This window comes from Carcharodon carcharias, chromosome 5 (genome assembly GCF_017639515.1).
Source record: "Carcharodon carcharias isolate sCarCar2 chromosome 5, sCarCar2.pri, whole genome shotgun sequence".
Classification (NCBI taxonomy): domain Eukaryota; kingdom Metazoa; phylum Chordata; class Chondrichthyes; order Lamniformes; family Lamnidae; genus Carcharodon; species Carcharodon carcharias.
This window is the reverse complement of record NC_054471.1, coordinates 180,871,831-180,887,869: the sequence shown is the minus strand read 5'-3', so window position 1 is coordinate 180,887,869 and position 16,039 is coordinate 180,871,831. Positions and strand designations below refer to the sequence as shown.

At 45.0% G+C, this 16,039-nt stretch overlaps 1 protein-coding gene across 1 annotated transcript in view; it reads left to right on the top strand.

Moving 5' to 3' along the window:
• The first annotated feature begins 258 nt into the window (after positions 1-258).
• The window catches only part of LOC121277790 (tudor domain-containing protein 6-like), a 30,081-nt gene continuing 14,300 nt past the window's right edge, over positions 259-16,039 (top strand). Inside the window, exons 1-2 of the mRNA XM_041187426.1 lie at positions 259-6,916; positions 15,507-15,599. Of these exons, the coding sequence (XP_041043360.1) occupies positions 259-6,916; positions 15,507-15,599 (6,751 nt within the window). The remainder of the gene's footprint in view (positions 6,917-15,506; positions 15,600-16,039) is intronic.

Here is a 16,039-nt window from a genome sequence, read left to right as displayed (position 1 = left end):
AATGACAGAAGAAAATTAAATCTTAACAGCTTTAAAAAGAATCGTTTCAACTCTCCCTTTCGCTCCCTCCCTCCGCCCGCCCGCTGCGCCAAATGAGCTGAGCCATCTGGCGCATGCGCGGTAAGGACCGCGTTAAGCAAGGGGGCGGGGTTAACTGAAACGTGTTCCGCCGCCACTTTTGAAAGAGCCGCTGGATTGTTGCCGCCATGATGGGGGATTCCAATCGAATTCAAAACACTAACGGCCTCCGGCTCGTGAATGGGGCTGCCTGTTTGTGAAGAAAAACACCTGAAGGAGACGGCAGAAGGAGCCGTGCGCCGCGGTCGCATCACGATGTGCTCGACCGCCGGGTTGCCGCCCACGGGCGTCTGCCTCGCTTTCCGGGTGACCCGGGTGGACCCGCCCCGGTCCGGCTCCGTGCTGGTCAGGCTGTGGGGCCGCTTCCAGCAGCGGGAAAGGCAGCCCGAGTACCAGAGGCTGCACAGCGACATACAGAGCTGGGCCAAGGCGGCCCGGCTGGTCGGCGGAGCAGGCGGGGCCGGGCGCAGCGTGCCGGTCCCTCCCCTGGAGGCCAACGAACGATGCCTGGTGGACATGGGCGGCGAGTGGCACCGGGCCCGCGTGCTGAGCCGCGTCGGCGACGATTATACTGTCTTCACCCTGGACGAGGGGCGTGCGCTGCCAGTCCGAGCCCGCAGCCTGGACCGAGGCAAGAAGGACCTGTTCCAGCTGCCACCTGAGGTGGTCTGCTGCATCCTGGCCAACTTGGTGCCGGCAACTGGGCCCGGAGCCGGTGGCGGCAGCGGCAGCAGCTGCAACGCCGCCGCCGTCGAGGAAGTGGAGGAGCGGGAGGATGCGGAGCAAGACAAGGTACCGGAGGACGGCGAGGACGGCGGTAAGCAGCGGGGCGGCGCGGCCTCCTGGCCGCCGGGGGCGCTCTCCTTCTTCCGCGCCCTGCAAGGGCGGACCCTGGAGACGCAGGTGGAGGCCGTGCTGCCCAACCGCCTGGTGCTGGTGGAGGTGGCCCGCGTCTCGCGGCAGCTGTGCGAACTGGGTCTGGCCAGGGCCATCGACCGGAGCGCCTTCCGGCTGATGGTGGAGATGTCCACCTCCCGGCCCTGCGCCGCCGCCGCTGCCGCCGTCTCCGCCTCCTTCAGGAAAGAGCGCGCCCCGGCGCCGCTGGCCGGCGGCGGCGGCTGCTCCTCCTCCTCCTCCGGGGGCGAAGCGGCTTCGACCTTGGGCCTGCCGCCTCCCGGCGAGGCGGGCTACAGCCTCAACTACTTCTACCCGCTGCTGCAAGTGGACGAGACGGTGACGGTGCGGGTGACCCACGTGCGCTACCCCGACCGCTTCTTCTGCCAACTGCGGTGCCACTGCCCGGAGCTTGAGCGGCTGCACGACAGCATGCACCGTTACTATGACAACAGCCGCGCGCTCGAGGCTCCGCGCAGGCTCGGCTCGCCCTGCGCCGCCAAGAGCGCCGACGGCCGCTGGTACCGCGCGCTCATCCAGCAGACCCTGGCCGACGGCGTGCTCGAGGTCTTCTACGTTGACTACGGCGACCGCGAGGTGGTGCCGGCCCGCGTCGTCCGCAAGCTCAGCCCCGGCTACTTCAAGATGCCCGTGGTCACCTACCCCTTCGCGCTCCGCGATGCCTCCGACTACGGCCGCGGTTGGTCGGCGCGGCACGTCGAGCTGCTCAAGTCGCTGATCCTGCGCCGGGTGCTGCAGGCCAAGGTGGAGTTCTACAACTCGGTGGAGAACGTCTACTACGTGACCCTGTACCAGGAGGATGGCTCCACCGTCAACGCGGCTTTCAACGCCCAGGCTGAGAGCCTGCTGTCGGGTTACGGCGAGGAGGGTCGGCCGAGGGCGGATGGCCAGAAGCTCAACGCGCTTCAGTGCGGCGGCGACTACCTCATCGGGGACAGGCGGCCCGAAGGGCCCTCCGCCAAACCCAAGGATCGCATCTCTCTGCTGAAGAACGCGAATCTGAAACTGAATGCATTTTATGATGTCCTAGTTGAATTTGTGAAAGATCCTTCAGAGTTTTGGATCCGAACCATGGAGACGGCGAGCGAGTTTGAAAAACTCATGAACAGCATTGCCAAAAAATATGGAAACTTGAGTCGAAATGAAGGATTAGTAAAGAAGCCCGAGCCGGGTTTGTTATGCTGTGCTAAATTCAGGGCTGATAACTTATTTTATAGAGCTGTTATTACTGAGATTCTTGATGGCAACTTCAGGGTATTTTTCATTGATTATGGAAACATGGAAGTTGTGGACTGGCATGATGTTAAGGCATTACTTCCAGAATATAGAAAATTGCCTGCCTTAGCAGTGAAGTGCTCCCTTGCTGACCTCGCACCCAAAGAGGGGACTTGGAGTAGAGAAGCTATTACCTATTTTGAAAAGGCAGTGTTCGAAAAACATCTTGTGGTTCACGTTTTAGAGAAGGAAATGGACAAATACTTGATTGAACTGCTAGATGTGGAAGATGAAGGAGAACCCAGTGTGAATAAGTTAATCTTGTTGGCAGGTTATGCTGATCGCAAAGAATTTAAAGTCTCAAATTTCAATTCAAAGAATTTGGATTTATTGGGCCATTTACATATTTCACATTCTTCTGAAGAAATTGTTCACTCACATAGAAGCAAAAAAGACAAATTGGAGCAAAGACCAGTGACTCCTGAAAAAATTAAACCATTTACCGAGTACTGTGGTACACCAACAGTGGGCTTAAGTGATTCTCTGACTGCATTATTTTCTAGTCAGGGAGAATTTGAATGTAATGATAGAACAGAAATGATGGAATCTGTAATTACAGAGTCTCCCTATAAGCAAGAATATCTTAAAGTGGGAAGCACTGTGGATGTACAAGTTTCTTACATTGATGAACCTGGTGACTTTTGGTGTCAAATGACTAAAAATACACATGAATTGAAGATACTCATGAGTAAAATACAGGAATATTATAACACACATGAAGATAATTTTCAGCCTGGTCAACCTGCTTGCATTGTAAGGTACTCCGAAGATGGAAAGTGGTACAGAGCACTGATCCTTGGAAAAGTGACTGCAATGGAAGTGGATGTATTATATATCGATTATGGAAATAGAGAGAGAGTGCCCATAAGTGACCTGCGTCTAATAAAACCAGAGTTTCTTCTTTTCAAAGGTCAGGCGTTTAGGTGCAGTCTTTATAACATAATTCAACCCATGGGTCCTGATCCGTTCATGTGGAATGAAGATTCAATTGCTGCCTTCCAGGAATTTATTGATAATGCCTTAAGCTTATATATGGAACTCAAATGCACAGTGTATGCATTGACTGTTGTAGAAGGCAAAGGTCTGTGTAATGTTGTGGATTTGAACACTCCTTTTCAGAGTGCTTGCCAGTTACTTATAGAGCGAGGCTTAGCCAAATTTGTAGGATCGCCTAGTGTCCTTGCCCCATCAGTAAGTCTTTATACCTATTACTATTCAACTCATGATGTGAAAATTGGTAGCGAAGAAGAAATGTATGTGAGCCATGTAGCAAGCCCAACAAAATTCTACTGTCTGCTTGGTAGAAACCTGGGCATTCTAGATAAACTTGCAGACAAGGTTAATAAACTGTCTTCCAAAATGCAGGGCTATACTTTTTCACAGGGTGTAGATCCCATTTGTCTTGCAAAATATACTGATAACCGGTGGTATCGTGCTTTGGCATGGCCCATACAAGACCGAATTCGGGTCTCTTTTGTGGACTATGGCAACAAATTAGATATTGATAAAGATGACTTGCTTCCAATACCTAACAGTGCAAAAGATGTTAAATTTCTACCAATGCAAGCAATTAAATGTGGGTTGTCTGATATACCAGTTGATTTATCCCTTGACATTATTATCTGGTTTAAAAAAGCTGTTATGGATAAGCCTTTAAAAGCTGTAGTTGTAGCAAAAGAGACTGATGGAAAACTGATTGTTGAACTATATGATGGAAACATGCAAATTAATGCAAAGATTAAGGAACAGATATGCTTGCAGAGTACCAGTGAAACAAAAACAAATGGAAGTGCAGGAAGGCAAAAAAATAAAAATGAAAAGTCATGCACCCCTTACGTGGCAAAGAGTGATCATGAGCCACTGCCTCTCAAAAGACGTATAGTTGAGGACCAAGGTGATAATCGTGAAACTGAGAAGATAACTGTGTCTACTTGCAAAGAGGACAGGTGGAAGAATAGAACTGAGGTTGTTTCACAGACTGACGAGGTTGGGCTAAAGAAATGTGTTCAAAACAAAATATGTACAAAGAATATAAAAGAATCTTCAGATTTCAAATCCAGTATGGAAATTGTAGATCACAAGTTGGATGGCAATTGGGTTGAAAATCCTAGTAAAAAAAACACTAACCTAACTACACCTTGGCCTAAACTGACAGATCTCCCTCTGATGGCATTGAATCGTGGTTTTAAAAGTGAGGTATCTGTTTCACATGTTATCAATCTATCACACTTTTTTGTTCAGCTTCTCCAAAATGAAGATAAAGTAACTGCGATGGAAGAAAAGTTGAACACATGTAATACAAATGACAGAAAAGTTGGAAATTTTCAGATAGGTGATGTAGTCTGTGCAGAGTTTCCTGAAGATGGTTCTCAGTACAGAGCTGTTGTAACTCAAATTTGTGATGACTTGGTTTCTGTGGAATATATAGATTATGGTAATACTGCAACAGTCGATGCATCAAAAGTTTTTCCTCTTTCTAAAGATTTCTTAGAAGTCCACCGACTTAGCATACCATGCTTTCTTGCAGGATTTCAGAATTCGAGTTCCAGAGAAAGCAGTAAAGAAGCTGTATCTGAATTCGTGAAGAGAACAAGTAAAACTGGAATAACATGTGAATTTATGCAACGATGTGGGCAACTGTGGGAGGTTCATCTTTATGATGACATGGGATCAATGGCCAATTTGCTGAATAACTTTGAATTTAGCAGTGGTACGCAATATTCTCAGCAACCAACTGAATATCCTGTAATTGATGTAAGACCTGCTTCAAAGTTCAACGCATATGTCTTTGCAGTAAAGTCTCCTCAGCAGTTTTGGTGTCAGTTTAAAACTACAAGTGATGGCATTTTTATTGAGTCACTTGAGAAAATGGAAGATGACTCCAATGATTTACAGTCCAAAGATGATTTGACTCCAAAGGCTGGCAATCTTTGTATGGCGAAAAGTAAAGCCCATAATAACTGGACTACATGTGAAATTGTGCAGGTTTGTAATGAAGTTATTGAGGTACTTTTTCTGAAGGAAGGCATTAAGGAAGAAGTAAACAGTGAAGATATAATTGAGGTAACTCCTGCATTTACATTAAGTTATGAATGTAAGTTGCATGGCTTGTTTCCAATTGATGGAAATATCTGGTCTAAAGAAGCAATTGAACTCTTTGAAACTTTGGTTTTGTACAAAACTGTAACTGTAAAAGTAATTAGTGTTTCTGAAGATAATGTACTGGAAGTGGTTATATATGACCACTTGGATAACATCGTGAGAAACAGACTAACTGCTTCAGGATTGGGTATTGAAAAACTGAATGTGTGTGTACCTGACGTAGCCAGTTATGGGCGATACATCAAGAAACTCCCTTTAGTGGGGCAAACCATTGAAGGGTATATCACTGCAGCGGAAAGTCCTAGTTATTTTTGGTGTCAGTATTCATCCCCTGAAGTTCACATCTTATGTAAAAAAATGAAAGAAGTTGGAGTGCTTGGTGTTACCAACAGGGAATTACTATCTGACATTTCAGTTGGTGACAGTTGTTTTTGTAAATATTGTGAAGATGGGCAATGGTACAGAGCTGAAGTGAAAAAGATAAATGGAAACATGCTTACTCTGCAATATGTTGACTATGGGAATGAAGATGATGTTGGAATAGAACAAGTTAAAAAGATGCCCAAAGAGCTACTGAAGATTCCCACACAGTCTTTTCTGTGTTGCCTTTCAGGATATGATTTATCTAATGGTTCTTGGAAAGATGGTGCTGTGGATGCTCTCCTTAATCTTTCAGATCAGTTGTTAAAAGTTACTGTGGTAGCAAATGAATGCAAAAACGGCAGTTTACCGCCTTTATTGTATGTCCAAATTCAGTATGTTAATGGTATAATCAATGATATAGTGAGAAATTTCTGGAATCCGCATACTGATAAACATGATGAAAGCAGTCAGTTATGTGATAATTCATTAAGTACTGGTCAGTTAACCCATATAATGTCTAGCCCTGGTGGCTTAAATCTAGAAGATAAACTATTGCTGGAGCCTATAACTTCAAACATAACGTCTGAAGTACCAAATGCAGAAAACTTTGTCAATTTGTGTAAATTGCATAATGAGGAAGTGATGCATCTTAAAAGCCCAGCTGTAAATATACCAGAAGAGAATAACAAATGCATAATTAACCTTCCGAGTATTCAGCTGTCTCCAGTAGTGGATGGTATAGATAATGAAGTACATATACTAAATACGTTAAAGACCCATCAGCTTGCTGCATTGTCTACAATTTCCACTGAAGATACCATTGAGACTGTTGTGGTTGACAAATTTGAAGATGCTAAGTCTGCTTCAGATGAAGGAATGCCTACAACACAGGCTGGTATGGATCAATACTCTTTAAGCAACCAGACTGAAGATGCAGATCTTGAAGAAGCTCGAGGGACACTGAAAACAAGTGAATATTTGCAGGAATCTGTGCAGACTATTGATTTGTATGAAGAGATTTTTAAATGCCAACAGGATCAGCCTTTTACAGAGGAGATTGGTGATGATTCCATGACCCGTATTCTCATCTCCCATGACGACGACGATGATGACTACTATGAAGATCAAAACTTATCAGAAGCTCAGGTGAACAGCAGTGAAACAGAGGAACAGTTTGAGAGGGGTGGGTAAGACCTTTGTGTTAAGATCCTAATCATTACAGGTTTAAATTGAATTTAAAATGCACGTTTTAAAATATAAATAAGACTTGATTACAAAATAATATGACACTCCCTGGGTGCCATGAATACTGGTTTTCTAGTTCCAAGTTTTGCTGCTTTTCTTATGTTGCAGAAGATGTATTTGCTGGTGAATACAAGGGAATTGGACTATTTCAGTGTGATGGTGTTGCAACTATTTTAACGTAATTTAAAACTCCCACCAACTTGCAGAACCTGTAACTGACACCTGTGTTAACATCTCATTACTACTTGGTATAATTTGTGGTTTGGCTATTGCTTGATCTATGTAGCACAAATTCCATTGCTCTTGAAGTCTGATTCCTGAATGTTCTCATGAACTTGCATTTAATATGTGGGGAAAAATGTTTGCACTACCCGTTTGTGTAGCTGTAAGTATTTACCATGTACCAGCGTATAGACTGGTCTAAGCTTATGATATACTTTTACAGTCATTGAATGCGTAGAATGGATTATAACTATTCAATCATTGGGAAAATTGAGCACACTCTTAAGCTTCAGGTGAAATACATGATGGATGAAATCATGCTTCTAATCTATTTTTGCGCTCTGACATTGGGCTTAATACCTGTTTCTGCCATGTGTGCTATGTAATCCTCTGCATTACTAATTGTAATCTGTAATTTAATATCTTGTAGATCTTCAATTGTATTCAAACCAAATGTATTCAGTAATCAGACATCATTTCAGCCCTTAATGTTAAAATTTTCATAACACTCAATTTTTCCCCCTTCCCTTCACCCCTTCAGTGCTTTTCTTCCCATCCACCCTTTCTAATTTGCTAAAAGATCTTCAACTATCTGTATGTTTACCAAATGTAATTCACTTGAATTCAAACTGATATTTGAAATTCCCTTCAGCTTTGATGACTTAAGCCATTTTACTTTGCTCAATTTCTCTGTATTTTTTCAGTATCTTTTTCTCTCTCCCTCCCTTGTCCTTTATTCCCAATCTCTCACTCAATTCACCTTTCTTCCTTTCATTTGGCCATCATATGGCTGCACAGTGCAAATCTCGACCAATCATTTTACTAGAAGTAGATGAGATTTATGAATGGTAGATGTAAATATGAAGAGGGTATCGGGATAACACTAATGCCTCAAAACGGATGGGAAACTTAAAATGTTAAATCTGAGACGAATCTGCTTTTAGGATGCTGGTCAATTGTTGAAACCTCCTTATTGAGGAGGCTGTGTTTTTTCACTTTATCAGGTGTTCTATTATAATCCGTGTGGCTGAGTTTTCTAAGTTTTCTAGGCCTTGGTAATTCTGCTGATAAAGGTAGGTGAGACGGGTGGATCCATCAGATGACTTCAGGGTTCCCCCATCCTTTGTGATCTCCACACCTACTGCCTCCAACCATTGGACTTTTCTTCTGTTGGGCTTAGGTCTTTTGTGGCACATTTCTTTATCAAACAAGCAGGGAATCTTTTTTTACAAAAAATTAATTCCATTGCATTCAGAAAACTGCCATATCGTTCCTCTCCACACCCTGCCTCAGTAAGTATTGGAGACCTAGTAACTTTCAAGGTCATCAGGTTGTCATATTAGAAACATTTTGCTCTGCCTATATTGGTTCTGTAGCAATAAGCTGGGCCAACTGCTCTCCCTTTTGTAAAAGTAGCAATTTCCTGTTGAGAATATTAAATATCTATGAAGATACGCAGCCTTTGTCCGTACTTTTTGCTTGGTCAGTTAAATTATGTTGAAATCCAAATTTGTCAAAATATTGTTCCAGGAAAGTGGTTGCTAACTGCAACTTATAAAGCTTTCTACTGTTTGTGAAAACTTGCTGTGCACAATATTGTCACTTTATCTCTCAGAAGTGACCAGATAATTGCTTCTAGGTGAGGTACTTTGGGATATTTGAAAGACTCGAGTGATGAATAATAGATGTAAACCATTTGTGTCTTCCCTAGTTAGGAACAATGCAAACTAAAGGGGATGATTGGCCTTATTGCATATTTTCTCATGGAAGTAATCTTATAAGGGGGCACCAAGTGTTGAGACGATATATTTGCTGTAGAAGTTGTATCAGCGAAAGCAATATGGCCACAAATGAGGAAATTCAAATTAAAGAACACACTGGTAACACCCGGTGAAGAAGTTTGCAGATTGGCTTCTTAAACTAGGGGATAGAAAAATGGGAGATTCAATTGAAATACTGGAGAATTATTTTTATAAGGAGTCAAATTGTGTTGATTTCCTATTTAGTGAAACCATTGTTGTATTTAATGCAACTCATTAATTGAAAGTTCTTTGCATTTAAAAATGTGAAGATTTGCTAGATTTAACTAAAAAAGTTGAATTAATAGAATACCTCAGTGTCAATTCGACAGATGAAAAAGTTAACAGTTTATACTTTCCAGAGTTTCTATACAATCTAACTGCAATGGACATGCCACTGCATAAGCTGAGACTCTAGGAAGGAGCATTTTGTAGAGTGCTATGAAATTTGAATCCTAACAAGAACTTTATTAGAACAAAATTGGTAGTTAGGAAGCTGTTTTCTCTGAGGATAGATTTTGAAATTATAATGGGCAGATGTCAGTGGAGTATTACCTGGAAAAAACTCAGGTCTGGCAGCATCAGCGGAGAAGAAAAGAGTTGGCGTTTCGAGTCCTCATGACCCTTCAACAGAACTGGGTGAATCCAAGGAGAGGGGTGAAATATAAGCTGGTTTAAGGTGGGTGGGGGGGTGTAGGAGGAGAGAAGTGGAGGGGGTGGTGTGGTTGTAGGGGCAAGCAAGCAGTGATAGGAGCAGATAATCAAAAGATGTCAGACAAAAGAACACAGAGGTATTGAAGTTGGTGATATTATCTAAACAAATGTGCTAATTAAGAACGGATGGTAGGGCACTCAAAGTACAGCTCTAGTGGGGGCATAAAAGATTTAAAAATAATGGAAATAGGTGGGAAAAGAAAAATCTATATAAATTATTGTAAAAAAACAAAAGGAAGGGGGGAAGAAACAGAAAGGGTGTGGGGATGGAGGAGGAAATTCAAGATCTAAAGTTGTTGAATTCAATATTCAGTATTGAAGGCTGTAAAGGGCCTAGTCGGAAGATGAGGTGCTGTTCTCCAGTTTGCGTTGGGCTTCACTGGAACAATGCAGCAAGCCAAGGACAGACATGTTGGCAAGAGCGCAGGGTGGAGTGTTAAAATGGCAAGCGACAGGGAGGTTTGGGTCGTTCTTGCAGACAGACCGCAGGTGTTCTGCAAAGCGGTTGCCCAGTTTACGTTTGGTCTCTCCAATGTAGAGGAGACCACATTGGGAGCAACGAATGCAGTAGACTAAGTTGGGGGAAATGCAAGTGAAATGCTGCGTCACTGGAAAGGAGTGTTTGGGCCCTTGGACGGTGAGGAGAGAAGAAGTGAAGGGGCAGATGTTGCATCTTTTGTGTGGGCATAGGGAGGTGCCATAGTTGGGGGTTGAGGAGTAGGGGGTGATGGAGGAATGGACCAGGGTGTCCCGGAGGGAACGATCCCTGTGGAATGCCAATAGGGGGGGTGAAGGGAAGATGTGTTTGGTGGTGGCATGCTGGAGTTGGCGGAGGATGATTCTTTGAAAGCAGAGGCTGGTGGGGGGCTGGGGGGTGATAAGTGAGGACAAGGGGGACCCTATCATGTTTCTGGGAGGGAGGAGAAGGCGTGAGGGCTGATGCGCGGGAGATGGGCCGGACATGGTTGAGGGCCCTGTTAACGACCGTGGGTGGAAAACCTTGGTTAAGGAAGAAGGAGGACATGTCAGAGGAACTGTTTTTGAAGGTAGCATCATCAGAACAGATGCGACGGAAGCGAAGGAACTGAGAGAATGGGATGGCTTCCTTACAGGAAGTGGGGTGTGAGGAGCTGTAGTCGAGGTAGCTGTGGGAGTCGGTAGGCTTGTAATGGATATTGGTGGATAGTCTGCCACCAGAGATTGAGACAGAAAGGTCAAGGAAGGGAAGTGTCAGAGATGGACCACGTGAAAATGATGGAGGGGTGGAGATTGGAAGCAAAATTAATAAATTTTTCCAAGTCCCGACGAGAGCATGAAGCAGCACTGAAGTAATCATCGATGTACCGGAGAAAGAGTTGTGGAAGGGGGCCGGAGTAGGACTGGAACAAGGAATGTTCCACATACCCCATAAAGAGACAGGCATAGCTGGGGCATATGTGGGTACCCATAGCCACACCTTTTATTTGGAGGAAGTGAGAGGAGTTGAAGGAGAAATTGTTCAGTGTGAGAACAAGTTCAGCCAGATGGAGGAGAGTAGTGGTGGATAGGGATTGTTCGAGCCTCTGTTCGAGGAAGAAGCTAAGGGCCCTCAGACCATCCTGGTGGGGGATGGAGGTGTAGAGGGATTGGACGTCCATGGTGAAGAGGAAGCGGTTGGGGCCAGGGAACTGGAAATTGTTGATGTGACGTAAAGTGTCAGAGGAATCACGGATGTAGGTGGGAAGGGACTGGACAAGGGGAGAGAGAAGGGAGTCAAGATAATGAGAAATGAGTTCTGTGGGGCAGGAGCAAGCTGACACAATCGGTCTAGCGGGACAGTTCTGTTTGTGGATTTTGGGTAGGAGGTAGAAGCAGGCCGTCCGAGGTTGGGTGACTATCAGGTTGGAAGCTGTAGGAGGAAGATCTCCAGAGGAGATGACATCAGTGACGGTCCTGGAAGCAATGGCTTGATGTTCAGTGGTGGGGTCATGGTCCAGGAAGAGGTAGGAGGAAGTGTCTGCGAGTTGATGCTCAGCTTCCGCGAGATAGAGGTCAGTGTGCCAGACAACAACAGCACCACACTTGTCAGTGGGTTTGATGACAATGTTGGGGTTGGACCTGAGAGAACGGAGTGCAGTAAGTTCAGAGAGAGACAAATTAGAATGGATGAGAGGAGCAGAGAAATTGAGACGACTAATGTCGCGCTGACAGTTCTCAATGAAAAGATAGAGAGAAGGTAAGAATCCAGAGGGAGGGGTCCAGGTGGAGGGAGAATATTGGAGGTGGGTGAAACGATCCATTGAATGGGGAGAGGACTCCTGCCCAAGAAGTGAGCCCGGAGAAGAAGTCGGCGGAAGAAGAGTTCAGCATTGTGCCGAGCCCAAAATTCTTTGAGATGAGGGCGTAAGGGTATGAAACTAAGTCCTTTGCTGAGCACTGAACGTTCAGCGTCGGAGAGGGGAAAGTTGGGGGGGTATAGTGAATACACAGCTGGGGCTGGGATTGGAAGATTGGGTGGGGCCGGAGGAACAGGCAGGGGTGGAGTGTCCTAGATGGGTGTTGGTGTCGATGAGTTGTTGGAGGTTGTGTTCCTTAGCACTTGAGAGAAAGAGAAAAAGTTTCTTGTTGAGGCATCGGATGAGACTCTCTGAACTCACTGCACTCCATTCTCTCAGGTCCAACCCCAACATTGTCATCAAACCTGCTGACAAGGGTGGTGCTGTTGTTGTCTGGCGCACTGACCTCTACCTCGTGGAGGCTGAGTGTCAACTCGCAGACACTTCCTCCTATCTCTCCCTGGACCATGACCCCACCACTGAACATCAAGCCATTGTTTCCAGGACTGTCACTGACCTCATCTCCTCTGGAGATCTTCCTCCCACAGTTTCCAACCTGATAGTCGTCCACCTCGGACGGCCCGCTTCTACCTCCTACCCAAAATCCACAAACAGAACTGTCCTGGTAGACCGATCGTGTCAGCTTGCTCCTGCCCCATAGAACTCATTTCTCGTTATCTTGAATCCCTTCTCTCTCCCCTTGTCCAGTCCCTTCCCACCTACATCCGTGATTCCTCTGACACTTTACGTCACATCAACAATTTCCAGTTCCCTGGCCCCAACCGCTTCCTCTTCACCATGGACGTCCAATCCCTCTACACCTCCATCCCCTAAGGGTCTGAGGGCCCTTAGCTTCTTCCTCGAACAGAGGCCCCAACAATCCCCATCCACTACTACTCTCCTCCGTCTGGCTGAACTTGTTCTCACACTGAACAATTTCTCCTTCAACTCCTTTCACTTCCTCCAAATAAAAGTTGTGGCTATGGGTACCCACATGGGCCCCAGCTATGCCTGTCTCTTTATGGGGTATGTGGAACATTCCTTGTTCCAGTCCTACTCGGGCCCCCTTCCACAACTCTTTCTCCGGTACATCGATGATTACTTCAGTGCTGCTTCATGCTCTCGTCGGGACTTGGAAAAATGTATTAATTTTGCTTCCAATCTCCACCCCTCCATCATTTTCACGTGGTCCATCTCTGACACTTCCCTTCCTTGACCTCTCTGTCTCAATCTCTGGTGATAGACTGTCTACCTATGTCCATTACAAGCCTACCGACTCCCACAGCTACCTCGACTACAGCTCCTCACACCCCGCTTCCTGTAAGGACTCCCTCCCATTCTCTCAGTTCCTTCGCCTCCGTCGCATCTGTTCTGATGATGCTACCTTCAAAAACAGTTCCTCTGACATGTCCTCTTTCTTCCTTAACCAAGGTTTTCCACCCACGGTCGTTGACAGGGCCCTCAACTGTATCCGGCTCATCTCCCGTGCATCCGCCCTCATGCCTTCTCCTCCCTCCCAGCAACATGATAGGGTCCCCCTTGTCCTCACTTATCACCCCACCAGCCTCCGTTTTCAAAGGATGATCCTCCGCCATTTCCGCCAACTCCAGCATGATGCCACCACCAAACACATGTTCCCTTCACACACACACACACACACACACACACACACACACACACACCCACCCACCCCCCCCCCCCCCCCCCCCCCCCCCCCCGGCGGCATTCCGTATGGATCGTTCCCTCCGGGACACCCTGGTCCACTCCTCCATCACCCCCTGCTCCGCAAACCCCACCTATGGCACCTCCCCATGCCCATGCAAAAGATGCAACACCTGCCCCTTCACTTCCTCTCTCCTCACCGTCCAAGTGCCCAAACACTCCTTTCAAGTGAAGCAGCATTTCACTTGCATTTCCCCCAACTTAGTCTACTGCATTCGTTGCTCCCAATGCGGTCTCCTCTACATTGGAGAGACCAAACGTAAACTGGGCAACCGCTTTGCAGAACACCTGCGGTCTGTCTGCATGAATGACCCAAATCTCCCTGTCACTTGCCATTTTAACACTCCACCCTGCGCTCTTGCCCACATGTCTGATCTTGGCTTGCTGCATTGTTCCAGTGAAGCCCAATGCAAACTGGAGGAACAGCACCTCATCTTCCAACTAGGCCCTTTACAGCCTTCCGGACTGAATATTGAGTTCAACAGCTTTAGATCTTGAATTCCCTCCTCCATCCCTACCCCCTTTCTGTTTCTTTCCTCTTTCTTTTGTTTTTTCCAATAATTTATATAGATTTTTCTTTTCCCACCTATTTCCATTATTTTTAAATCTTTTATGTCCCCCCAAACCCCCACTAGAGCTGTACTTTGAGTGCCCTACCATCCATTCTTAATTAGCACATTCGTTTAGATAATATCACCAACTTCAACACCTCTGTGTTCTTTTGTCTGTGACATCTTTTGATTATCTGCTCCTATCACTGCTTGCTTGTCCCTACAACCACATCACCCCCCTCCACCCACCTTAAACCATCTTATATTTCACCCCTCTGCTAACATTACTCAGTTCTGCTGAAGGGTCATGAGGACTCGAAACGTCAACTCTTCTTCTCCGCCGATGCTGCCGGACCTGCTGAGTTTTTCCAGGTAATTCTGTTTTTGTTTTGGATTTCCAGCATCCGCAGTTTTTTTGTTTTTATTTCAGTGAAGTATAGTCTGTATTCCTTGATTTAATACTGAGGCCATTAGATATAAAGATTCAGGAAAAAGCACTTCCCAATTGGACTTTGATATTTAATGACCAAAACAAGTCACAAGGCCAGACTTTTGACAACATTTGTATTTATGGTCCTAGACCTGTTGTTACACATAAACAGCTTACAGTAGCTTTTTCCTGAGAGATGTTTTGATTCTTCTAAGTCTTCAGTGAAAGAATAACTAGGTCTCCTGTATTTAGAGATATTGTTGCAATAACAATACTAAGTTGACTGCAAATGTTTTTTGGGTGTGTTCCAAGTATGAAACTGCTTGAAACTATCATTGAGTAGTGTGTGTACAAAAAAAATGTATTTTAGCAACTTCTCTTCCCCACAGAGATCAAGCCATTTTATCTAAGGTCCATTAGCTTCACAGAACCAACCAGGCAGATCTTGTGCATTTTGGCCCATTACTGTTTCTGACACTTGGGTCCTGCTGTAATTATAAGCCATTCTTCGACCTAGCCTGAAAGATAAGCCAAGATTATTTCCAGCTTATTTTCCTCTTACAGTTGGCTGTTTTTGTTTCAAAAAGGAATTAAAACTGAGTAATCATTAACCTGAAAGGATCTAGTCCAGCTTAATCTTAACCAGTATAGATTGGTGGCATTATGCTGCACGTTACTACTTTGTTCTGTAGATTATGTATTTCATGTTTGTTTTTGTGTTATATAGTATGTCAATAGCATTATCTTAACTTTTTTTCACTTGCTTACTCCATAGTTCCAACTGCTACGTTGAATATCTGCCCAGAAGAAGATGAAAGTAAAATTCTTCCCTGTGCTACAAGTCCTCTTAGTGGTGTTATGAATAAAGGTATATGGTTAATGTTGTTCTTTGCACCCTCAACAAAACTATGGAAATAAACTTAATCTGCCGACTTACATTCCAAAGTTATTTTGTTTAAGGCACTTAAGAGTAGGATTGTTTATATTTCCTATATGGTGTCTAAACTGTTTTGGTTCTTTTTCATCTTCAGTTCATGCCTGATGTGTTCGGAGTCCTTCTGTACTGCTTTGTTGCATAATACTATGTTGATATTTTTTTAGTCATGCAACTTTAGTATTTATTATCTAGCTCTGAATTATTCCACATCTTGTTTTCAAATGCAGCAGCCAGATTATGTTCTGACACACACTTACATCTTGTGCTATAACTCAAACGAGTTGATAGAAATGTTACAAAAGCAAAATACTGCAGATTCTGGAAATCTGAAATAAAAACTGAAAATGCTGGAGATATTCAGTAGTCAGGCA